Raw genomic sequence first — 27,004 nt, forward strand, 5'->3', positions numbered from 1 at the left:
TCGCTATCATCAATGGGGGATCTGGACAGAGATTTCACCATTTCGTTCATTCACTTCTCCTTCTTCACCGGGAGAGATGTCTTCTACTTCCCTTCCATGGGAAGGGCCTCTGGCTCCAGAACAACCTTTAGATATTCCACAATTTCTGCCACTGAAACCGCCTCCACAAAAAAGGGGACCACTTCAAGAAGGGCTTCGCCCCACTCCACCTCAACCTGTGGTGACTCCTTCCACTTAAGGCTTGGCTGCACAAGCCATGACCCAAATCACAACCATACTGACTCAGTTTTTCCATCCCAACCCTTCCTCATTAGGTTCCACAGAAGCAATTAACACCTCACAAAGAACCTTCAGTACCTGCCAACGCATGACATCCTGCAGTGGAGCCAGTCATTCCAGGACCAGCACCAAAGGTCCCTTCCACTCAACCACCATCTCTGACACACGATTTAACAGATACGGATACTTCATCCACAGGCTACCCCTCTGACCTGGCAGAGGTTCCCCCAGAACAGTCTTCGCCTCTAGAAGACCTGACGTATTCGCAGTTTATTGAAAAAGTAGGACAACTCTTGAACGTAGAGACACGTCGACTTCCTGATCCCTTGCCAAGAAATGCTTGGCATATTGAAGATTTTCGACGTTCTTACAGAACCTGTGACTCTCTCCCGCAACACCTGGTATTAACAGCTCTGATGGAAAAATCCTGAGACACGCCATTGACCAGTCCTCCTAAATCAAGGAAAATAGACTTCAAATACCAGATGAAAGATTACTCTTTTTATACATCGGTTCAACTACCTCATAATTCTGTGGTAGTTGAATCCGCAATGCAAAAAGCCAGAAAAGCAAGAATATATGCTAATACCCCACCACACTGGGACCAAAAGTCACTGGATGATTTTGCAAAGAAATCCTTCCAGTCCACAATGTTGAATCCACGCATCCAGAATCATCAATTCTACATAACCCAATACCTGTTTTGAGAATCTCCAGGCATTGAAATTGTCCATGCCACAAGCTTCACCGGATGTTGCCCTTCCTCGTCAATATCATAACATCGAAGAAGGGCTTCGTCACTTATTACGATCTATCTATGAGGGATTTGATATTTCCTCAATCTTCAGCAAACGCAGTTGCAGCAAGATGCTTGGCATGGTTGCGATCCTGCGCCATATGGGACGGTCAATGAAAAATTGGCGAATCTATCCTGTCAACCCGAAAATTTGTTTGGAGACAAATTTTTACCGAAACGGTAGCTAAGCTCAAGGAACAAAAAGACGGCCGTCCTTTCCTTGACTACTCCTCACATTCTATCCAAATCAAGATGTCCTTCTTTTAAGCCCTTTTCATACTTTAAACCTCAAACCTACCAGCAGCCTCGCCAACCTCCCTATTAAGCTCAAGCACCACGTCAACGTGCAAGGGCTGCCCGTCCACCACGGCAGCAGGCGGATCCTCCACCCGCAAAGCCTCAATCTAGTTTTTGATCCTACCTTTGCCACCGTCACAACCCTCTCCTGTGGGAGGCAGATTAACCAAATATCTACCAGCCTGGAATCAAATAACCACGGATCAATGGGTCCTTACAATCGTACGTCAGGGTTACACCCTTCACTTTTCCTCCCTCCCGACCCTTCCTCATTAGGTTCCACAGAAGCAATTAATATTTCACAAAACCTCTGAAGGAACTTCAAATGCTTCTGCACAACAATTGAATTCAGAAATTACCTTCCGCAGTATTCCGTCAGGGATTCTATTCCCAATATTTCCTAATTCCCAAGAAATCGGGAGGTCTGCGTTTAGTCTTGGATCTACGATCCCTCAACAAACACCTCTACAGGCAGAAATTCAAAATGACTTCGCTCAAATCCTTCCTTCTCTATCTTCAATCAGGGGATTGGATGTGTATGCACATATCCCAATGCTCCCCAGTTCCTGGCGGTACCTATTCTTCCAAGTGGACAACCAACACTTTCAATACAAAGTCCTTCCTTTTGGCCTTTCTTCTGCCCCCGGAGTTTTTACCAAAAGTCTCGCAGTGGCGCATCTTCGTCGTCAGGGATGCAGATATTCCCTTATCTGGACAGTTGGCTTCTAGTAGCACCCAATCAAGACCTACTGCAATCCAATCTCCTCACAATTTCCTGTCTTGACAACCTCTGTCTTCTCATAAATTACGATATGAACCTAGAGCTTACTCAGACTTTGCAATTCATAGGTGCCTGCTTAGACACAATTCAGGACAAAGCTTTCCTCCCTCATCTGAGAGCTCTAGCCCTCTCCTCGCTGGCTATGGATCTACTCCACAACATAACCGCAACAGCTCACCAGATACTAACTGTTCGAGGACACATGGCAGCAGCCATATATGTGGTCCCTCTCATGCTTACACATGTCATCTGCAATGGGGCCTGAAGTCATAATGGATCCAATTCCTTCATTCACTGTCTACCCCAATTACCTTGACAGACAGACAGTATGAGGAAAGACCTCCAATGGTGGCTTTCTCCGTCAATGCTACAGACGGGCTCGCATCTACGACCCCTTGGTCATCAGATAATACCACGGGTGCATCCCCCAAAGGTTGGGGAGCTCATCTGGATCACTTAACAACTCAAGGTCTATGGATTGCGTACAAAAGGACACAACACATAAACCTCCTAGAACTCAAAGCAGTGAGAAACGCCCTTCAAGCCTTCAAAGATTCTTTGAGGGAAGATAGTAAATGATTCACACGGACATCCAGGTAACAATGTTTTACATAAACAAGGAAGGAGGGTCAGGTTCTTGGAACCTTTGCAAAGAAACTGTCCTGATCCTGGAATGGGCTCACCAGAGAGAGATTTCTCTTCAAGCAACTTATCTGCCCGGCATCCAAAACTCCAGAGCAGACAAGCTCAGCAGAATTTTTCATCCCCATGATTGGGAACTAGACCAGGCAGTAGTTCATCAAATCCTCTCCGTATGGGGTCTCCCTTCCATAGACCTCTTTGCAACAGAGAACAAGAAACTGGAAGCCTTTTCTTCAGTGTGCCTGAGCCCTCGTCGACTCGCTCTGGAAGCCTTTCTAGTGAATTGGTCTCACGGCCTCCTTTTTGCGTTCCCTCCGATTCCACTCTTATCCCCTAAGATCCAGAAATGCATAGAAGACAGAGTGGATCTATTTCTAATAGCACCAGAGTGGCCCAGATAGCCCTGGTACAGCTACCTTTTGCACCTATCAATTTGCAATCCCATACCCCTGGGCAGCAGCCCCCAACTACTCACCCAGAACAAGGGATCTCTTCTTCACCCGCTTCACTTGTCCTTACATATCACGGCATGGCGATTGAACGGGTCGCATACCAACACCTAGACATTTCATCTGATCTTAAAGATATCTTGCTGTCTTCTAGGAAACGGTCCACTAGACTTAATTACAATAGAAAATGGAATAGCTACGCTGCCTGGTGTTCCACCAGGAATCTTGACTCTTTATCTTGTTCACCTGAGCAACTTCTATCCTACCTCCACTTGCTCTACACGAGAGGCCTTGCGACATCATCACTTCGAGTTCATTTAAGTGCTGTAGCAGCTTACCACAAACTTCAACAGAAACCCCATCTCATGTCATGAACTAGTATCCAGATTCATGAAGGGTGCCTTACGCCTACGTCTGCCTTTACAAAAACCACCGGTACCGTAGGACATTAATATTGTCATTGAACAACTAATGCTTCCACCCTTTGAACCATTAGACACTTGTCATTTCCAATACTTGTCTTGGAAAGTACTCTTTCTAGCAGCTTTAACTTCTGCATGATGGGTTAGTGAATTACAGGCCTTAGTCCTCTACCCCCCTTACCTTCAATTTTACCATGACAAGGTGACTTTGCGAACTCACCCCAAATTCCTACCAAAGGTGATTTCCAGTTTCCATATAAACCAAACCATAACCTTACTAATTTTTCTGCCAAAATCTCATACGAATGATTGAGAAAAACTACATACTTTGGACTGCAAGCGTGCGCTTGCCTATTATAAGCAGCGCACCCATTCACCTACCAGATCATCTCAACTTTTTCTTTCCTTCAATCCGAACGCACAAGGATGTCCAGTAATGAAAAGAACTCTATCCATCTGGATTTACAATTGCATTCGCTTCTGCTACCAGCAACACTCGCAGACTCTACCTACAACTCCGAAAGCGCACCAAGCACGTGCACTCGCAGCTTCGATGGCTCATCTACATAATGTTCCCATCATAGACATTTGTAAAGCGGCAACATAGTCGTCGCTACACACTTTCACATCCCATTACTGTTTGGATAAACAGGCAAAGGATGACGCAATAATGGGCTGGACTATCCTACAGAAGAGCACACGTTCCTCTCACATGCAGCCTTCATAGGACCTGTCCGCCATGAACTTCGGTATTGAGCTACACTTCAATTAACTCTTCCATGCTCAATACATCAGCTGGGGACTCCCAGACAGCATAGCTAATTCAGCTGCTTATCTATGTGAAAAGAGCAAGTTTGCTTACCTTGAACAGTGTTTTCGTAGATAGCAGATGAATTAGCCATGCTGACCCGCCCGCCTCACCTGACAGTTCCAGCATACACCGCACTTGCTTTATTACTGACTGAGGAGCCTGAGGTGGATCGGAGAAGATATGAGGTAGCACCTAGCTGAAAGACTTTGCTAGACTTGGAGCTCCACCACCTAGTAGCACGGAAGACGTACCCAAGACAGCATGGCTAATAATCTGCTATCTACGGAAAACACTGTTCACGGTAAGCAAACTTGCTCATATTGGTGATGTGAGTGGCACATAATGAACACAGCGCAATTCTTGATATAAACGCTATTTAAAAAGGAACAAGTAGCTTAATCGGTGCGATGCATTTGAAAAAAAGAAAACACAAAATATTTAGATGTGAAAAATCTATTTAAAAAAAGATTGATTACCTCAACCGCAGAATAACTGTTAATTGTATAGCAAAGGGGAATTGTACTTTGTAACTGTTTCTATGGTGGACCATAAACTGGCTCATTTTATTAGTTTTTCTTTTTAAAGTAGATACTTAAGACTTGACTAGTACAGAAAACAAGCATAAGCTTGAATTGTAACTGTGGAGTAGTTTATTTTTACCTATTCGGAGAACTGCCATAGCTTCCTCTGCTTTAGTGGAACCCTTTGTCATTTTAACGTAGTAGTTACAGGAAGCAGAAGTTTGAATGCAATGTTTGGCACCAAAGTGAAAATAAATAAATAAATTAAAAAATTATATATAGATATAGATATATAGATATATAGATATATAGATATATAGATATATAGATATAGATATATAGATATAGATATATAGATATATAGATATATAGATATATAGATATATAGATATATAGATATATAGATATATAGATATATATATATATATAGAGAGAGAGAGAGATCTCTCATTGATTTTTATTTTTATTTTTCTATTTTTATTTTCTCCCAATTCACTTTATATTGGTGCCATAATCTTGTCTTTTATTATTCATTATACATGGCAGTTCCAACCTATATATATAGATATATATATATACATACACACACACATATATATATTTTTTTTTTATATTCATGGGGTATTTTTATATGTAGCTTAATTTGTTCTTACCTCTTATTTATGTCTTTGTGTTTAATATATTTACATTTATGTGGGATTTTTATATGTTTTATATGTGACTTATGTGCAATTTTTGTTGTAGCCCCTGAAGCAGCCCCCTCTGTGGGCGAAATTCGGCCAGAGTCTGGCAATTGTTGGGCAACTTTCTTAATTTTAATAAGGATTTTTTTTAGGACATTTGATCTATCTACTTCTTTGTTCACTTTATGACATCTAATGGAATTGAGGCGTGGTCAACCTCCTAAAATATCTAGAAGCCACTGATCTAATCCAAGTCTAGTTTAGTTGTTAAAGGTTTTTCATGCTCCTTGCTATCATCCCTATTATAAGCAAATGTTAAAATATAAGATCACTTCCTTAGTGTATCTTTGTTTGGCATTCTTTTGAATCATTTTGCAAAGCTTCATCAAACTTTTCTAGCAATGCAGATATTTCTCCAATTTTAGCTTCTGTACAAAGGGTCTATTAAAAGGTTTTAAGCGCACTGGTAAATTTGGATTCAGGTAATCATAATGTTATAAATGCAGAGACACTGGAAACTTACTTGATAGTAGTTGGAGCCTAAGCACAGTCCAAAGAGCAGTTTTATCCACTGTGGATATTAAATTTGTTAATGAAGACTTCAGTAATGGTGCCTTTAATAGGATCAAAAGTTCTTATCTTAAGAGCAGTTATCCTAATGTTAAACATTAGCAAGATGTTTTTAAATTGATCTGCCAATAAAAATTAAATTCAACTCATTCTGCATAACCAGAAGTGATCTCTACTTTTACTTAAAATTAATCAAAATCTTGCTGAGATATTTAGAGGTCTCAAACTTTTTTTCCAGAAAGTCAAATTCATTTTGAAGGAGTATAAAGTTTAGGCAACAACTGAACCAGCCATAGCAAATTGGACAAAGGAAGGAGTTAAGGAACAATATATTTTAAAAAGAAATCAGGCTCTATCAGAAATCTGAACCATTCAATTGGAGATCAGTCATATTGAGTGTAAGAAGAAGCTGTATATCTAGCAAAGATTTGTAAAGTTGTCACATGGTCCATATTACATTTATGATCAAAAGGTTACAAATAGGATGTTCTCATGAAAAAGAACACAGATTATAAAGCAAGCAATCTATATGCAAGTTTATTATCCTCCCACCCAGAACAGTCATTCTGGATTAGTGTAGCAGAAAACAGAGGAAGGAGAAATGTACTTAACCTGTTAATTTTCTTTCCTTTATTTCTGCTTTACCAGTCCAGAAACCCACCTGAGAAGTTAAAACAAAATATAGTTTTTATAGTAAATTGAAAGATTATATATTATAAAGTATTTTAATGTAATAGTTTTAGAGGACCTGCATCTATAAAGTAAAAAATTGGTATTTTGTATAAGTATTGAAATCTGCTTTAACTGTCACTGTTCCATATGCATGTAGTAGTGATGTCCCAGGATAAAGAAAATGTCCATAGGAGAGCCAACAAGATTCCTTGCCCCTTTTTTCCAAAAGGTTGAACCTCCAAATGAGTTGTAATCCTACTAATGCATAGAGTGTGTAACAGGAGCTTCAGACATGAATGAGGAAGATGCCTTTAGTTAATACTACCGGTAGTGAGAGAACTGGATATCAAAGTTCAGTCTTGTCCAGTTCATTAAAGTCCAGCTGCCCCACCAATCTGTGGTTCCCAAATCAGCGTTATAGTCAAAAAGATCTAAAACTAATTGGTACTGCTTAGAGCAGGGATCCTGCCCTACTGCATATCACTCATAAACTACAAACCATCAAGGGTAACTATGTCTGAGATAGCCACTCTGTGATTATCCCATTATATAGCCACAGTCTTTATTCTCCACATTTTTTAAAATATATTTTTCTTTTGGGATAATCACAGAGTGGCTGTCTCAGACATAGTTACCGCACATCACCACACATTAGGGTATTCCCTTGATGGTTTGTAGTTTGAGTTCTCTAAACGGGAATAGAGGTTTTGTTAGTGGCTATTGCATATCACAGCAAAATAGATGATCCAGTCAGCTGTTAAGTTCTAGAATAGCTGTACATCAGTTATGTGGTGCAATATATGTAATCTTGCTTACAAAAGCTAAAAAATTACTATTTCCATCATAGTGTAGGTAATGATTTGTGCCAACTCTTTATGAAACTGAAGAATGTAGTAAGCACCTCGTATCCATCTGAGGCATGTGACACTTAAAAGTTGTCAGCAATAGCCATTGGAGCAAGAAGACTAGATTGGCTTAGAACCTTGAGGCTACATGAAGATGTATATGAAAAATTGGTTTATTCATGTATGGAGGATCAGCTCTTTTGACAAGTGAAAGATACGGTAAACCTTATTAAAGAACATTGTACTACTGTACATTATCAGCAGCAACAATCGTCTTAAGAAAACCCAGCCCCAGTACTAGAAAAGGCAGCACATCTTTCCAAGAAGGCGATATTAACACTTAGCAGCCCAGACATGTTTGGGAGAGTGTAAACCAAACCAGAAACCAATTTCTTTGCAGCACTCAAACCAATTAATGAGGGACAAAGTGCTTCTGATTCTTAAGGGTTTACTTCTGATTTGTGAATAATCGGTCAGTGAACCACCTGATCCAGATACTTACTGAAACTTTGAATTTCTTCAGGAAGTAAAGGATCAATTTAAATCTTCACTTCTGTGTTTTCTGTAAAAATGAAGCCACTATATTCATAGTCCTGGATTAATGTAGTCAATGGGGTGAAGAGAATTAAGGCAAGAATCAAATCTTGGAACTTCACACACAAGTGAATGATTCTGAACAATTTGATTCCTTAACGACTCAAAATTTGATAAGTAAGATGAGATTCAAACCAAGCCAACACAGTCCCATCCATTTCTATTTTCTTCAGCCAATAGATGAGCATATTATCGTATCAAAGGCAGCACTCATGTCAGTAAAGACTGACACGAGTGCTGCTCTAGAACTAATCTATTTGTAAGAGCTACTAATGCTGACTCACTATGTTCCTTTCTGAAATCTGGCTGCCATGAGTGTGTGTTTTGAGGGTGTTTGTGTGTAAGAGAGCCTGTGTGAAGGTGCATTTGAGAGAATGCACCTACACATTGGGGGCGGGGGGGGGTGCTCAAGAGAGTCTGGATGAAAGCTGATTATGAGTGGTCAAATTCAGAATGGAGGGCTGTGGGGTGGAGATAGTGGAAGGGATTGAGCCTGGAGGTGAGAGAGAGCGGAGAAGTTAGAGCCTGTGTGAAAGGAGTCTGGCCAGGGGAGTAGGGAGAGAGGGTAGAAGGGACACGGTGTACTTCTAGGGGAATTCTGATCAAAATATTTAAGACTCCGCATCTTTGAATAACTTTTCTGTATTACATTTTAAGTTAATTACGCAGACTGTGATGTATATTATTTTGACCAGTATAAAGTATACAGAATTTTGCAGAATTACCCCAGGAATATCTTTGTTAAATCAGTTATGAGAAATTGGCGGGCAGGTGCTTTTATGGTTTTTCTACTTATGTGATAGCATCTATCAAGTGAAAATTGAATCAGATTGTTTGCCTTGGCTTCCCTTTGAAAGTTGGCATACCTTAAAGCTCTGTCCCTAGTGGCAACGCTTTTTAATATCTATCTTAGCGCTTTTTGTGTTACATCATTGTGCTCCATATTTAAAATATGCTAATGTATTCCCCCTCTTCCCCCCCCGTGGAATGTTGATCTTATAAGTACACTGGCACAAATAGATTTCTTTGCTGGTCTTCCAGGCCTTTATAGGCCTTGATTTTACAATCAGTAGATAGCAGAAGTTGCTTACCTGTAACAAGTGTTCTCACAGGACAGCAGGATGTTAGTCCTCACATATGGGTGACATCACAGGATGGAGCCCAATCACGGAACACTTTTGTCAAATTTTCTAGAACTTTGACTGGCACCTACTGGGCTAGAGCCAGTTTACAGTCAAGGGTATGCAGAGCCTCTTCTTCTGGAATGGCATGGGGCCTGGGAAAGAAGGTGGGTAGTATGATGGATTGATTAATGTGAAACTCCGATACTACCTTAGGCAAAAACTTAGGGTGAGTACGGAGTACTACCCAGTCGTGCAGAAGTTCGGTGTAAGGCGAATAGGTAACTAGGGACTGTAACTCACTTAACGGGCCAATACAGTGCAAACGCCCGCTCTCCCAGCGCGCGCGCAGGCCACTCCTGTGCACGCGATTCAGTATCTTTATTTAAATTAGGCCCGGCGGTGTAAAAGAGTCGCCTCTTTTTTTTTTTTTTTTTGATGGAAGCGGTGACTGTCAGCGGGGTTTGACAGCCGACGCTCAATTTTGCTGGCGTCTGTTCTCGAGCCCGCTGGAGCTACGAGCAATCAGATATGCTCTGTGCTTCAGGATCGCCTTTCCAACCAGCTCATCCTGATTCAGACAGACGGCCATGTGGTACATCAACAAACAAGGAGGAATGAGCTCCTACCTCATGTGTCAGGAAACTGCACAGATTTGGGCGGAGGCCCTTTCCCACTCGATGTACCTCAAGGCCACCTACTTGCCGGGAGTGGCTGTCAGAGGGCTACTGCTGTGTGGAAAAAAGACTGAAGGGGGATCTCTGCTGGTTGCAGGGTTAGTGCCATCCTGTCCATGCCCAGTAGGTGCCAGTCAAAGTTCTAGAAACTTTGACAAAAGTGTTCCGTGATTGGGCTCCATCCTGTGATGTCACTCATATGTGAGGACTACCATCCTGCTTGTCCTGTGAGAAAATACATTTTTTTAAAAACTGGAGTGATGTGGATTTCAAAATAAGTATAGCCAGCATGTGTACTATCATAACCTTTGGTAATTTTTATTCCCTTCTGAAACAGTGCACTACTTAAGCTTTTCTCCGAGAGCAAGTATGATGGTAGTCCTCACACATGGGTGACATCGGATGGAGCCCAGCACAGAAGTTTGAGATCAAAGAATCTAGAACTTTCAAGCATGCCCTGTTGAGCATGTGCAGCTGTAGTCCTCTCCTTACCCCCTAGGCAGAGTCCTTCAGGAATGCCATTGAGCTCTATGGTCACCCTTGACACTGTCTAGGAGCCGGTCCGCCCTCTATGCCGTAAGGGCCATCTGTGCCGAAGGCATTTGTGGAAGTGGAGTTTCTATGCACCAAAGACATCAAGCACCTTGGGCCTCGATGAGGCAGAGTAGCAGCACTGACCTCTGTCTGGGACCAGGTCAGCTATCAAACATTATGCATCCCCTTGATGCCATCAGAGCCACCCTCTGTTGATGCCTTGGTGGCCCCAGTGCCATCGCAGCGCGGAGCTGCCCTAATACATAGATGGTCTCTGCCAATGAGGTGTGGGGCCGCTATGGAAGGCCATCTGAGGTGTTGGCCAATGATGCTTTTTGTTGCCGCTCTAGAAAGTGTCGAGCACGACCCACAAGGCACTGGGATTGCCACTGAGCACCCTGGTCGTCTCCAAGGCTGTCAACCCCCGGAGTTCTTGAGAGTTCTCGAGCGACAAGGATTTCAGACTTGAACAGATTGAGTGCCAGGGTTGCCATTTACTCAAGGCACCCTGGTCACTGTGGTATCTAGGCACAGTGGTTTGGTGCCCCCAAGGCTCCTTGGTGGTGTCCTGATGAAACACTGAGGGGCATTGTGCTGTCCCATCACTGGTCTACAGCTATGGAGCAGCATACATGCGGATGATAAGAACATAAGAAAATGCCATACTGGGTCAGACCAAGGGTCCATCAAGCCCAGCATCCTATTTCCAACAGTGGCCAATCCAGGCCATAAGAACCTGGCAAGTACCCAGAAACTAAGTCTATTCCATGTTACCATTGCTAATGGCAGTGGCTATTATCTAAGTGAACTTAATAGCAGTTAATGGACTTCTCCTCCAAGAACTTATCCAATCCTTTTTTAAACACAGCTATACTAACTGCACTTACCACATCCTCTGGCAACAAATTCCAGAGTTTAATTGTGCGTTGAGTAAAAAAGAACTTTCTCCGATTAGTTTTAAATGTGCCCCATGCTAACTTCATGGAGTGCCCCCTAATCTTTCTACTGTCCGAAAGAGTAAATAACGGATTCACATCTACCCGTTCTAGACCTCTCATAATTTTAAACATCTCTATCATATCCCCCCTCAGCCGTCTCTTCTCCAAGCTGAAAAGTCCTAACCTCTTTCGTCTTTCCTCATAGGGGAGCTTTTCCATTCCCCTTATCATTTTGGTAGCCCTTCTCTGTACCTTCTCCATCGCAATTATATCTTTTTTGAGATGTGGCGACCAGAATTGTACACAGTATTCAAGGTGCGGTCTCACCATGGAGCGATAGAGGCATTATGACATTTTCCGTTTTATTCACCATTCCCTTTCTAATAATTCCCAACATTGTTTGCTTTTTTGACTGCCGCAGCACACTGAACCGATTTCAATGTGTTATCCACTATGACGCCTAGATCTTTCTTGGGTTGTAGCACCTAATATGGACCCCAACATTGTGTAACTATAGCATGGGTTATTTTTCCCTATATGCATCACCTTGCACTTATCCACATTACATTTAATCTGCTATTTGGATGCCCAATTTTCCAGTCTCACAAGGTCTTCCTGCAATTTATCACAATCTGCTTGTGATTTAACTACTCTGAACAATTTTGTCATCTGCAAATTTGATTATCTCACTTGTATTTTTTTTCCAGATCATTTATAAATATATTGAAAAGTAAGGGTCCCAATACAGATCCCTGAGGCACTCCACTGTCCACTCCCTTCCACTGAGAAAATTGTCCATTTAATCCTACACGGTTTTCTGTCTTTTAGCCAGTTTGCAATCCACGAAAGGACATTGCCACCTATCCCATGACTTTTTACTTTTGCTAGAAGCCTCTCATGAGGAACTTTGTCAAACGCCTTCTGAAAATCCAAGTGTACTACATCTACCAGTTCACCTTTATCCTTCAAAAAAGTGAAGCAGATTTGTGAGGCAAGACTTGCCCTGGGTAAAGCCATGCTGACTTTGTTCCATTAAACCATGTCTTTCTATATGTTCTGTGATTTTGATGTTTAGAACACTTTCCACTATTTTTCCTGGCACTGAAGTCAGGCTAACTGGTCTGTAGTTTCCCGGATCGCCCCTGGAGCCCCTTTTAAGTATTGGGGTTATATTTGCTATCCTCCAGTCTTCAGGTACAATGCATAATTTTAATTATAGGTTACAAATTTTTACTAATATGTCTGAAATTCCATTTTTTAGTTCCTTCAGAACTCTGGGGTGTATACCATCCGGTCCAGGTGATTTACTACTCTTCAGTTTGTCAATCAGGCCTACCACATCTTCTAGGTTCACCGTGATTTGATTCAGTCCATCTGAATCATTACCCATGAAAACCTTCTCCATTACGGGTACCTCCCCAACATCCTCTTCAGTAAACACGAAGCAAAGAAATCATTTAATCTTTCCGCGATGGCCTTATCCTTCTCTAAGTGCCCCTTTAACCCCTCGATCATCTAACTGTCCAACTGACTCCCTCACAGGCTTTGTGCTTCGGATATATTTAAAAAAGTTTTTACTGTGAGTTTTTGCCTCTACAGCCAACTTCTTTTCAAATTCTCTCTTAGCCTGTCTTATCAATGACTTACATTTAACTTGCCAACGTTTATGCTTTATCCTATTTTCTTCTGTTGGATCCTTCTTCCAATTTTTGAATGAAGATCTTTTGGCTAAAATAGCTTCTTTCACCTCCCCTTTTAACCATGCTGGTAATCTTTTTGCCTTCTTTCCACCTTTCTTAATGTGTGGAATACATCTGGACTGTGCTTCTAGAATGGTATTTTTTAACAATGACCACACCTCTTGGACATTTTTTACTTTTGTATCAGTTTCCCTTTTGAAAGTTTAGCACGAGAGCCTTGGATTTGAACACTGATCCTCTTCCAGTCATTAAATCAAATTTGATCATATTATGATCACTGTTGCCAAGCGGCCCCACCAAGTCCTGTGCTTTACTGAGAATTAGATCTAAAATTGCTCCCTCTCTCGTCTCTTCCTGAACAAATTGCTCCATAAAGCTATCATTTATTCCATCCAGGAATGTTATCTCTCTAGCGTGTCCCGATGATACATTTACCCAGTCAATATTGGGGTAATTGAAGTCTAAATACAAAACTCTCTTAATAGAAAATCCCACGATTTGAAATGAACAATATGAAAACACGTGGTATTTAGAAACTTTTTTAGAAAATAACGCTGTATAATTTTCTCATATGAATTTAAGGACCATCATACCACCCCCAGTGCTCACAAGTTAGACTTGCAGATTCATGCACTTTCACAGGGTCACATTTAATCAATTGGTCCAAGGAGCTAGCATCAAAGTTCGATCATTTGTATTTTTTGTATTTTTTACTATATATTAAAAAAGGTCAACTTTCCTTATTTGCAGGTTGTCGGGGGTGCTCATCTCGTAGCTACCATCGATCTTGTCCCCTGGGCTTTTGCTTGTATGCGTCTGTTACAGAAAGCTTTGCTGTCCTGTTGGCAGCCAGTGTCTGAGCAGTTCCACATAGTCCTTCCGTTCTTGGATTCTACTGCCGATGAATTACAGTGGTGGCTGTCTCTTCCTCATCTTCTGCAAGGGATGCCTCTTCACGCTCCACAGTGGACAATAGTGACCACGGATGCCAGCCTGTTGGGCTGGGGTGCGGTCTGCCTTTCTCAGTCCACCCAGGGAACATGGTCACAGACTCAGTCGCGCTGGCACATCAGTCGACTGGAAGCTTTGGCGGTCCGCCTGGCTCTTCAGGAGTTCCTTCCCCTGATCCGCGGCGAGGCGATACGAGTCCTGTCCGACAACTCCACCACAGTCGCCTACATCAATCGCCAAGGGGGCACTCGCAGTCCCCTGGTAGCCTTAGAAGCCAGCCGTCTCCTCGCTTGGGCGGAGCGTCACCTACAGTGCCTTGCGGCTTCTCACATCGCCGGAAAAGACAATGTTCAAGCAGACTTCCTCAGCCGGCAGTCGCTCAATCCGGGAGAGTGGGAGCTCTCTGACGCGGCCATGGCTCCGATAGTGGACAGGTGGGGTCCTCCTCACCTTGACCTCATGGTGACTCTGCACAATGCCAAGGCCAATCTGTTCTTCAGCCGCTGGAGGGAGCACGGCGCAGAGGGCGTGGATGCTCTGCCTCTACCTTGGCCACCAGATGTCCTTCTGTATGTGTTTCCCCCGTGGCCACTGGTGGGGAAAGTTCTCGGGAGAATCGAGCTCCACCGGGGACCGGTGATTCTCGTCACTCCCGAGTGGCCGCGAAGGCTGTGGTTTGCGGATCTCATCAATCTAGCGGTGAACAGGCCCCTGCGCCTCTGTCATCTTCCTAGTCTCCTCCGGCAGGGGCCTGTATATTTCAACCAGGCCGATCACTTCTGTCTTGCGGCCTGGCTTTTGAATGGCGTCGCCTGAGGCGCAAAGGTTATAGGGAGGAGGTCATCTCCACCTTGCTGCGAGCCCGGAAGCAGTCGACTTCTCTGGCCTATGTGCGCATCTGGAAAGTTTTTGAGTCCGCGTGTACGGAGGCGGGTGTCCCTGCGCGCTCCGCCTCGATTCCTTTGATTCTTTCTTTTCTTCAGAAGGGTCTCTCTAAGGGCCTCTCCTTTAGTTCTCTATGCGTTCAAGTCTCTGCGCTCGGCTCTCTCCTGGGTCGGGTGGACGGTCATGCCTTAGCAGCTCACCCTGATGTGATTCGTTTCCTGAGGGGCGTTAGACACCTCCGCGCCCCCCCCCCCCCTCTCGGGCCACGTGTCCGTCGTGGAGTCTCAACCTAGTCCCTCGTGCTCTCTGTGCGGCTCCCTTCGAGCCTCTTCGCCACGCTACGCTCAAGGATCTTACTCTAAAGACTGTCTTTCTGGTCTCTCTTTCCTTCTCGCCGTATTTCCGAGCTTCAGGCGCTGACCTGTCGGGAGCCCTTCTTGCGTTTCTCGGATTCCGGGGTTTCTCTCAGGATGGTTCCTTCCTTCTTGCCTAAGGTTGTCTCCACTTTTCATGTCAACCAGTCAGTCGAACTCCCAGCATTCTCTCCGGAGGAGGTTGCGGGTACGGCGGGTGGCGACCTTCGTCAGCTAGATGTAAAACGAGTCTTGCTTCGCTATCTCCAGGTCACCAATGACTTCCGGGTAACGGACCATCTCTTCATCCTTTGGAGTGGTCCCAACCGCGGTAAACAGGCTTCTAAGACCAATATTGCGCGGTGGTTGAAGGAAGCCATTTCCTCGGCGTATCTTTGTCAAGGTCGTCCGCTTCCTGAGGGTCTGAAGGCCCATTCTCTGCGTTCTCAGGCTACTTCTTGGGCGGAGAGTCAATCTGTCTCCCCGCAGGAGATTTGCAGGGCCGCCACTTGGACATCTCTGAACACTTTTGCTCAGCACTACAGTCTGGATGTACACGCTCCGGTGTTCGGTTCCTTTGGGCGGCAAGTGCTTAGTGGGACTTTCTCGGTCCCACCCAGTTTAGGGAAGCTTTGGTACATCCCACTGTCTGGACTGATCTGGGTACATACAGGAAAGGAAAATTAGTTCTTACCTGTTAATTTTCGTTCCTGTAGTACCATGGATCAGTCCAGACGCCCTTCCCTGTCTGTCTTCTGTCCTCTCGAAGCTTATTTTCTAGCAGGTCTGCAGATTTTCATATATTTCTTTGTGCAAGATTACTGAGCAATTACACCGGAAGCCTTGGTCGTTTTCTTATACCAAGTTGATGCAAGAGCATATAGGTATACCATGTTTTGCTACATTATTCTATATTTGCTCCGTTGAGCTTTACAGTTACTTGCTTGATCCTATTCTTGTGTTTGTTTTATGCTTTGACATATGTTATACTGAAGGGGTAGAGGATAGGCTCTGTCCTGATATAGGGCATCCTTCAAGTTTTAGTCTGTCTCCACCTGCTGGAAAGGAGGCTCAACCCACTGTCTGGGCTGATCCGTGGTACTACAGGAACGAAAATTAACAGGTAAGAACTAATTTTCCTCATGATTGAGCGCCTGCTCTCCTAACACATGCCAATTGACCTCTCTGGGGCGCCCGATTTGTAATATTTAAATTGGCTGCCATGGTAAAAAGGAGGCACTAGGGGGAAACTGTGCCCCCCCTAGCACTGCCTCAGCAGTGGGTGTCCAGGAGAGGCAGCTATCAGAGGGTTAGGAAAACTGACACTGAATTTTACAAGCATCCTTTTAGGTTCTTCTTATTCCTCCGGCTTAATATCACCACGATATCAAGTTCGTGGAGGTACAGAAAAGCAGTATTTTCTGCTTTTCTGTAACCTGCTTGGGCTGCTCAAAAATGTGCGAGTTGGGTGCATTTTTTTTTTTTTTTGTTGCATTGGGGGAGAATAGCTAATAGCCTCATCAACATGCCATTTGCATGTGATTGCTATTAGCTTAACGGGGTTTGGACGTGTGTTTTGGATGTGCTAATCCTCTTATAGCATAAGAGGTTGTGGACACAGGTCCAAACCTCACGTCCAACCATGGGTTAACCAGTGCACTTGACTGATCACACTGTATTGCATAAACCTGTTAGTGTATACCTGCAGGGAAGGGCACACCACTTTTCCCTATATTTTTGCAAAGCTCTGGCCAATACTGCCTTCAGCTTTTCTCACGTCACTAGGTTGCCCAAAGTGTTTTCCTGCTCACCTGAACTATCCTGTAGTCAGGATGGAGTGCAGTGTAGGTGAGCTTCAGGCCTAATATATCTCTCTGCTTGAGGGTTTGGGCTAGTGATCCCATTCAGGGAATGTCTTTCATCCTCTGAATCTCTTGGTGCTGTCCTGCTGGTCAGCTATGTCTGGTGCTTTGGCACATAAGGTCTGTCACAGACCCTGCCATTGTTGCTGATTGATTCTTCCAAGCCATGCTTGGGTTTTCTGCCCATTATTAGCCAAACATGGGCATGCTTCTGCAGAGACATTCTGTCCTTCGGATGTCAGTGGACCGCAGTTTCTTTCTGTGGAGTTCTCGAGCCCCAGTTGATTTTTTTGGTTGTCTTCTAACACCGAAGAAAATTGTGTGGTCTTCAAGAGTCTTTTCTTGTTTACATCTCTAGACTTTTTCCTGTATCCAGGAGGTTCTAGATCTACTGTTGTCAGGGTTTACCCTGCTTGTAATGTTTTCCATGATGCAAAATGTTTCTTGTTGGCACTCGCATCTTTCCTGTGCCTTACGCGCCCCTGCTATGCAGCAGTGTTTTGTGTGTCAATCTTTTCTATGGTTTTCTCTTTTTAGAACCCAACTCTTTTCCCACCTAGACCCTTTTATGGGTTGGCTGCCTCACAGGCAAAAGGGAGAGAAGTGGTGCTTTCAGCATAGTGCAGTTTCCCACTTTGTCCAACTTGGACAGCCTATAGCTTGGAATTCACCCATCTGAGGGCTACCATCCTGCTTGTCCTCAGAGAATGCAAAGTTGCTTAACTATAACAGGTATTCTCCAAGGACAGCAGGATGTTAGTCCTCATGAAACCCACCCTCATCCCCTGGGAGTTAGTTTCTACATGTATTAGCTATATTATGGACTGAGGGACTCTGCCTAGGGGGCAGGGTGACTACTACAGCTGCACATGCTCAGGGCATGTTTGAAAGTTCTAGATACTCAAGATCAGGTTCATGCAGGGCTCCATCCAATGATGTCACCCATATGTGAGGACTAACATCCTGCTGTCCTCTGAGAACACCTCTTATAGGTAAACAACTCTGCTATTATATTGATGCCAAGTTGACTTGCGTGCCTCATAAAGCTTTTGTTGCACTTTGTTTTTTTTGTTTTGTTTTTTTACAAATTGCAAGTACTGCGTCATTTAAGATATCCTGGCGATAAAATGTATTTTAGAACTGTTGGACAAGCATTTCTTTTTAACTACACTTGATTATAGTAATTCCTTATTGATTGGACTACCGAAGTACCATATTCATTCTTTGCAACTGTCGCAAAATGTGGCAGCATGCACTGTGCTGCACAGTTGATTGAGAGTGTGCTAAAGTTGTACTAGTTGCCAGTAGTACAAAGAATTAAGTTTAAAATTCTAACTTTAGTTTTTAAATGTATCAAGATGGAAGGCCCATCTTATTTAGTAGGATTATTACAAATCCATACATCATGTTGATATCTGTGCTCAAGATGATTTACTACTTAATATGCCTTCAAGAAAGCACATTCTGTTGGACCTTAACTATGGAATTCAATTCCTAGATATTTAAGATTGAATCCCGTTATCAAGTGTTTTAGTAACCATCTGAAAGCATTTTAATTTCACCTGTGCATTAAACTGTGGGCTGAATTTCAACATGCAGTTTTAATGTACAAGATACTGCAATGGTCTGATAACCCTCTAGGGACAGAAGCTACTGTACCTGAAAATAACTTGCGTTAAGCTATAGATGAAAAGGTGAGAACTAAATGTAAATGTTTGCAGTATATCTGAGGCTTATTAATAAATGATTCAAATTTGTATATAAAACTATTTTATATAGTTTGGACCTTGTTGGCAAATTTAGAAGATCCCTTAACCTCTAATTTCTTGGCATAGCCTTAATTTGTAGCAGATTTAAACTTAAAAAATCAGGAAAATGAAAATATTGGTGAAGAAAAGTATAGGAAAGGTAACCAAGGGAATAAAGATTTTAATTATAATGAAACAGGTGATTTGTTTTGATACAGATGCATGTTTCTCAGAGAATAAGCAGGATGGCTGACATTTGATGAAGCCTGGTACAGAACTTTGATTTCAGATTCTAGAGCTTTTAGCCTGCTGTAGTCTCTTCTGTGCATTCCAGGCAGAGCTTTTGCTCTGTCAGGCAATCTGAAGATAGGCCTCTTTCTTTCTTCGCCACTGGTGGATTGGGGTCCACCGGCAGCTGCATAGGGCTCTACAGCCAGGTGATGCTCCCCCTCTTCCTGCCCTGTTGCTCCCTCTGAGGGGCCTGTCACATTCAGCCACCAACATATAGGTTGAAGGTGGCTGAAGGTGCCAGTTGGCTGGATCTAATAGGACAAGTTGAGGAGGGCTTGAGAGAAAATTTTGCTGGGCTTGGCCCACAGGGCATAGTTTGCCCACCCCTGGTCTAGGTAGTCCTCTAGCTTGCATTTGTCTGAGTTCCCATCCAGGCAGGAGTTCCATGAAATTTTGTCCAACCGCTGGACATCAATGGAGGCTTAGACGGCAAAGGAATCAGGAGCAGAATGTTCCTGTGGAGAAGAAAGTATCTTCCCCAAGTTCTTGGGAGCTAGTCTCCATGGGCCACATATAATTTTCATCTCTGGTGTCTTGGATGACAGTCTCCCCCTCCTGCTTGTCAGACTGCTCTGGCAAAGCAGTCTCCTTGGAAGAGAGGGTGAGCTTGAGCCTGGACAATCAGCTCTGTTGTACTGTTGGAGCCATGCCTGACCTTGGTTGCACGTGCTAGTCTGTGCCAGAGCACTGATGGTCAGAGGCTGGGCCATTGATTTTAGTCACGTGCTGGGGATGCCATTCTCAACTGCAGTGAGTGCCATCATAGTCAAGCACAGTGGGGCATGTCAAGCACTGTGTGCCTGTGGCTGCCATAAAGTGCCATGGGTGCTGTCATGTGCTGTTGACTCCATTGATGTCCAGTAGTTGGACAGAATTTCATGGATCTCCTGTCTGGATGGGAACTCAGGCAAGTCCAAGCTAGAGAACTACCGTTGAATGATGTAGGTGCCATTGACTGGGGGGGGGGGGGGGCAATCGATGCTATTGACATTGAGCACTGTGAGCGCTTCTGACACCATAGGGTGCATTCGAGGCATTGGATAGCTGCAGGTGGTTGACTTTTGGGCGCTGGGTGGCCATTATCTTAACCACTGAATGCTTGGGCACCAGTCGCTGCAAATGGTGTCAGCACCATGGAGTTCCTGGGCACTATAGATGCCAAGGGTGCCATTGTGGGTGCTGTTGACACCAGAGGTGCCACCATTGAGTATAACAGATGCCATAAGAGGCATTGACAGTTGAACATCATTGGTGCATGCCAAACATGCAAGTACAGAGGCTGCTGGTCACCATCAGGGGCCATCGACAGATGCCACCACTGAATACCATCGCACACCTCATGATTAGCTCCTTTGCAGTGCACCACTGCAGGTATCTGCAGCTTTGTTGCAGTTCACACTGGGGCATGGAGCATGCTGTAGAGGAGGCTTCTGAGGTTAAGTGCAGAGGTGCCACCATTACTCTGTGCCCTCTGCTGTGTCATATTGTGAACAAGCATCATGGTGCGGTGCACCAGGATGTATCTGGCCTTTCAGGCGAGAATGAGCTCCTATTTACTCCAGGGCCACCCATTTGGGATAGGTACCAGGGCTGTAGAGATGGGACACCTCCCCCATGGGGAAGGGAAAGACTTTCACAGGCCCCCCTCCTGTGTTGGCCTATGCTCTGGATCCTCTTTGGTGAGCTTCCAGGGCACATATCTTCACAAGTTCTTTGCTTTTGCAGGGGATTTGCTTCTTCATGGCACAGCCTTCGATTTGGCCATGAATTAGAACAGATTCTTGCAGGTCGTCTATGGGGAGCTGGAGGGGGTGGGGGAGCAGTGAGGCATCCCCGCACCTAACCGCCATGGTGCCCATAGTGTTTGGGCCACCAGCAACTTGCTCTTAGGCCAATAGAATACTGTGGTGAGGAGAGTGGGCTCCCCCCCCTTTATAAATTGGTGACACTTTCCCACTCCCCTATGGGGAGCATGGGGTTCTGGGATCAGGACTTTGTTTCCCAGACCATGATAGTGCCACTGTGTTGATCAGTTATAGGACAGGGGTTTAGTCACATATGCTATTGACCCGATTCAAGTTGAGATCTTCATCCCCCTTCATAATTTTGTGATTATTAGCTTCTGAAAAGCATCTTTAGTAAGTTCCCTCTCGGCACCTTGTTTTCACTTTCCCTTTTCCGTGTGGCTTTGTCTCTGAGTGGCTGCTGCCTTTCTTGGCCATGCTCTGTATCTCACTGGATCAGAGATTGGGAAGGCGTATTCACTCTACCACGTTGCACTACTGCACAATTGATATATCTTGTATGTGGGGAGCTGTCACACAATATTGGCATTGGATTCTCTTTCATAGGAATGCACTCGCCAGCAGCAGATAAGGATTTCTCCTACATGTTGAATGTGCCTGCTGGGCAAAATATGCATGTTTTCACTTTGTGACTGTTCCTGCCAATCAGTGTCTCATTTGAGTGGTACTCTAACCATTGAAGGGATGATCTTTAAGATCATGAGAGGTCTTGAACGAGTAATGTGAATCTGTTATTTACACTTTTGAATAATAGGACGACTAGGGGGCATTCCATGAAGTTAGCAAGTAACACATTTAAGACTAATCGGAGAAAATTCTTTTTCACTCAATGCACAATAAAGCTCTGGAATTTGATGCCAGAGGATGTTGTTAGTGTAGCTGGGTTCAAAAAAGGTTTGGATAAGTTCTTGGAGGAGAAGTCCATTAACAGCTATTAATCAAGTTTACTTAAGGAATAGCCACTGCTATTAATTGCATCAGCAGCATGGGATCTTCTTAGTGTTTGGGTAATTGCAGGTACTTGTGGCCTGGTTTGTCCTCTATTGGAAACAGGATGCTGGGCTTGATGGACCCTTGGTCTGACCCAGCATGGCAATTTCTTATGTTCCATCCCATCTGCATTTCAAATGTCATCTAAACATTCAATAATGAGACCCATTCTGTCCCAGTACCTGAGTTATGTGGAGGTTCTCTGGCATTATTAATGGCTGCATGCATCCTGGGATTGGGAATATTGCGTAAGAGGCTCTGCCCAAATTGCATTTGCTTAAGAGTTGTCATTTCCCTTCAAATGTAACCCAAACATTGTGAATGTTTGTCTGACAAAGCAATCCTTGTATGCAGATGTATGTTCTACCTTATATACCCCTGAGGTTATTCGGTTGGAGAATGAAGTTTTTTTGTTTTTTTTTCAGTATATCTTGAAGCCCTATGCCATATGGGTGTGTGCTGTGTGTTCTGCTGGTTAGACTGAACTTGATCTGGGACCCTCAGGACTTCCAGGTCTGAGAAGTTGTCCTGTTTTTCCGCAGGTGCTGGCTCTTAAAGCATTCCTGTTTCCATCTTTCAGCAGAGTGGCTTCCGGATTTCTTTCTCAAGATGTTCTCTCCCTTGACTGTCAACTAGGGTTAGTACTGAGTTTTATTAGAATAAAACTCCTCCGTTGACAGTTTGTCTACTGAGGAGGTTGGACTTACGGGCTGAGTTAGACTCTGTTGAAGCTCCCTGACTGTAGGGGGTTGGTCTAATTGGGGTATTGCCCTATATCGATCTGTTCAGCTTAGAAGCTGTTTTTGTCCCTGTAGCCAGAAGGTCTTCCACCTTGTATTTCTTTGCTGCTTCTGACTTGTCTTAACATACAGCTTCAAAGAAAGGAACACTGTTCTTTACTGGCTTTTGGCCAGTAAAGAACAGTGTCCTGATTGAAATGCTTTTGGGGTTTTTTTGAGAGTTGATTTGTTATCCAGTTTGCTTCTTTCACCTAGGCTTATCCTGCCAAGTGGGAAGATAGACCTGTTATAGCAGTGCTTGGAGTGCGTGGGCTCCAATTGAAGCTCACCACTGTGTTCGGGGTCTTTGTGTGGTACTCTCACTGTGGGGTAGCTCTTTTGTGCCTTGGCACTCTTCTTTCTATGCCATCTGACCTGGGAGGTCAGGTCTTTTGTTGTCATTTATCAGGTGAGTCTACCATAAACCCTGTTATCTTTCTGCTTCTTCAAAGCAAGTACTTAGGTTCTATGCCTTTTGCTCCTCATGGCCAAACATTGGGCATAACTGTGTATAAGTAGTTCTTGCTCTTTGGATGCTAGTGATCCAAACTCTTCTTTCTGAGGGCTCTAGATTCGAATTGCCTATTCAGTTATCTACAACACCAAAGAAAACTATGTAATCTTGGTCCAAGAGCTTTTTCTTTTTTGGTTATTGATTTGCGTGCAGGAGGATTTAGACCTAATGACTACATTGATTTTTGTAAGGCGAAGTGGTGGTCGCGCCATGAGCTCACATTACACCCCTGCCTTTGGAGACTATTGCCGTATAGTGGGATTTTTATCACTGTCTGTCCTATGTCTCTGAGATGTAGAACTCAACTCCTTTCCCTCCTAGAGCATGTTATGAATCTGCATCTAAACAAACAAAGCCCCCAAAACAATCATGCTTTAATAAAGGAAAGGGGGCTAGAATGATTTATTTTGCCAACCACTCCGGTGATGTCTTTGCACTGTGGGGTTCCCCCCCTCCCTTTTTTTTTCTTGTTTTTGGGAAGCCTGTAGCTTTGGTGATCACCTATGTACAAGGATTGCCATCCAGCTTGTCCTTGGAGAATGCAGCATTGCTTTCCTGTAATAGGTTTTTCCCCAGTAGACAGGATGTCAGCCCTCAGGATTCCCTCCCACCTCCCCATGGAGTTGTTTTCTCCATGTCTTAGCTTTATCATGGACTGAGAAGCTCTGCCTGGGAGGCAGGGAGGCGACTACACCTGCACATGCTCAGTAGAATATGTTGAAAACTCTAGAATCTTTGAAACCAAAGTTCTGTGTCAGGTTGTCAGATGACGTCACCCATATGTGAGGACTGACATCCTACTGTCCATCGAGGGGAAAACTTATTAGTAAGCAACGCTGCTTTATATGTTTCAGAAGTTACTTCTGATGTGTGGTGATGCAATTGGCCTACCTCCTTTTTTTTTTTTTTTTTCCCCCCCCCCTACTGTATAAGTAGCCGATGCTGCTACTAAAAATTTTATATAGTACTACTATGCATATGCAGTTTTTAGATACTGCAGAAGTGATGTCTGTAATATCTAATATTGTGTCCTGTTTTGTTAGTATATTTTCATGTCTTGGGGGCTTGTGGCCTAAGAATATCTCAGTACAATAGTGCTACAGTAACAGTTTAAAGGAGTTAAAAGTGATATTTCAACTTCCTTTGATTTGCTCATTTTGTTTTTCTCTCTCCCTACCACCACTCTCTTTTCAGGGCAATGTTCATGAGTGGACTAAGTGAAAGTAAACAGTCACATGTACATCTGAGGAATGTGGATGCAGCTTCTTTACAGATGATAATAACTTATGCATACACGGGTAACCTGGCAATAAAGGAGAGCACTGTAGAACAGTTATACGAGACAGCATGTTTCTTACAGGTAGGCATGCATAATGGGCAAGACTGTACCAGAAGGTATATAATAGTATATTAATTGTATTAATGTATAATGCAAACTATTTAAGCAATCAATTTTAAGGATCTCATTCTTTCTTTACTTTTAAATATCTGATTACCAGAATATTTGAATTATTTCCAGGTTTTTTATAAAGATAAACAAGCTTTAAAATTCTATAAGCTGATGGCTTCTCTTTTGGGAAGTGTTTATTTGATACACCAGTCATGACAGTAAGCTCTTGCCCTACATTTTTAAAGTTTGTTTTATTGACTACAGCTAGAAAAGGCAATAACTGTTGAAGAAATTATAGAAGTTGAACCCTTGCCCAGTAGCGCAGTATGTATCATAAATTGAGATGTGCTTGTATGCCTTTCATGAAACAAGAAAAAAATTGGCCATAGTGTCGCATTAATTTGAGTGAAGCCTTGTGCTTTTTACAAACATTTTCAGAGGCACAACAAAAGTTGAAAAAGTATATCCTGAGGTAGTCTGAATAGTCAAGTTCCACCCTGCTCCTAAAGGGGTCTGTGTAGTGAAGATGTCAGCTATTTACCGTATAGGCGTCCGCTGTCCCTTCCCCTCCCCTCCCCAGCCTCAGGACGCATAGCAGACGCCCGATGAAGGCCTGGCTCGGCTCCCATCTCTCTGGCGTCTGTAGAGGCGTTCATGTCCGGAGCCTCAGATGCCCAGAGATGGATGGTACAGTTGAAGCCTGGCGTGATGTCCATGTCTGGATCCTCACAGACGCCCAGAGAAGGATGGTACAGTTGAACCCAAACAGAACACATACCTCCTCCGGTCTTTCTGCTGGGTTCCCCTGTTGGCCTCTCCAATCTGCCGAGCATTTTGAGCATTTCTCATTCTGCTTCACAACCGAATGAAAAATATCGCCAGAGCCAATATATGCAAGTTGTCCATGGCGCTGTCCGGTACGAAGCTGGCTGAACACCACACTAACGCCAGGGTCAGGGTAGGCGGTAAATATTTAGGTTAAAGACACGGTAAATAAGCTGGTTAAAAAGGCGATAATTTGGGCGCACGTTACTGTATCGGGAGGATAGCTAATCCGAACATTAACATATATACATGCGGCGGGCGGTAATGGATACACGTCTCTTTCAGCCAGCACTAAGGTCACGTAAAAGCAGATACTGAATCACGGGTCCGTCTTGCGCGCTCAAAACGTGTGTCCAAAGCGGGTCAAATGGGCAACCGCGGCCGCGCTTTACTGTATCTGCCCGATAATGTTTGGAAGATTCCAGACACGTACATAGAAATAAGTAGTCTAGATCTTCATTTTTTTGTAATAGACCGTTATGTAGTAGGGTTACTTTTTCATAAGCAAGAGGTTATGAATTTGCTTGACTATTGGGCAAGGGAGCAGAGATATGCCTAAACTTGCTACACCCTTTTCTGTTAGCTGTGCAACACTACTGTGAAGCATACTTGCATAATATACAGTAGTATAGTAAATGATGGCAGATAAACACCAGACTAGCCCATCCACTATGCACAACAAGGTATTTGAGCTTTAACTCTGCTCTGTGCAGGTACCCCATGCCTTCTGTTTAGAGTTTTATGAAAGATTCCTCTTTTTAATGCTTATGGTAAACAGGGTTCATGGTGGTCACATGGACATAGTTGTCATTACAAATTTTTTTTTTTTTAAAGAAAGGCATTTGTCAGAAGAATTGCAACATTCAGTTTCCAGAAAGGCTTAGGTACATAACTTCCTGTAATATTTCACTTTTAGATTTTATTTTATTTTATTTTTTTAAACAGTGATCTAGACTTGGAATCCAGTAATGCAGTGGGCTGCCTTTGGCCACCAAGTTATCTAACTTCACTGTGGTAACTGTCAAGTCAAGCACCTTGATATTTATGGTCAAACAGTTTTATATCAAGAAATCTTGCCAATCTTGTTGAAACACAAGGTATTCAGATGTGATATAAAGCAAATACGTAATTGCTTATTAGTAAAAGGTTTTATTATTACTATTCATTGTCTGGGGGGGGGTGGGAGGATTAGAGAATTTCCTTTCACTTGAGATCAATGAGAACATTTTTATCTGATAGGCAGTATTTGGTGTTTTCCTTTATTTGTATCACTCGCACT

General features: G+C 43.5%; 1 protein-coding gene across 4 annotated transcripts in view; it reads left to right on the plus strand.

Annotated features, from left to right (window-relative positions):
• KBTBD2 (kelch repeat and BTB domain containing 2) overlaps nt 1–27,004 on the plus strand; it is an 80,988-nt gene that overhangs the window by 35,209 nt on the left and 18,775 nt on the right. For 3 of the 4 annotated variants that reach the window (XM_029589794.1, XM_029589791.1, XM_029589792.1), the window contains one exon: nt 24,705–24,870. In XM_029589794.1, coding sequence (XP_029445654.1) covers nt 24,709–24,870 — 162 coding nt within the window. In that variant the 5' untranslated portion in view covers nt 24,705–24,708. Of the gene's footprint in view, nt 1–22,759; nt 22,855–24,704; nt 24,871–27,004 lie in introns of all 4 variants that reach the window. The other variant, XM_029589793.1, reaches the window with a different exon arrangement.

Source organism: Rhinatrema bivittatum, chromosome 2 (genome assembly GCF_901001135.1).
Source record: "Rhinatrema bivittatum chromosome 2, aRhiBiv1.1, whole genome shotgun sequence".
In the NCBI taxonomy this organism is placed as follows: Eukaryota; Metazoa; Chordata; class Amphibia; order Gymnophiona; family Rhinatrematidae; genus Rhinatrema; species Rhinatrema bivittatum.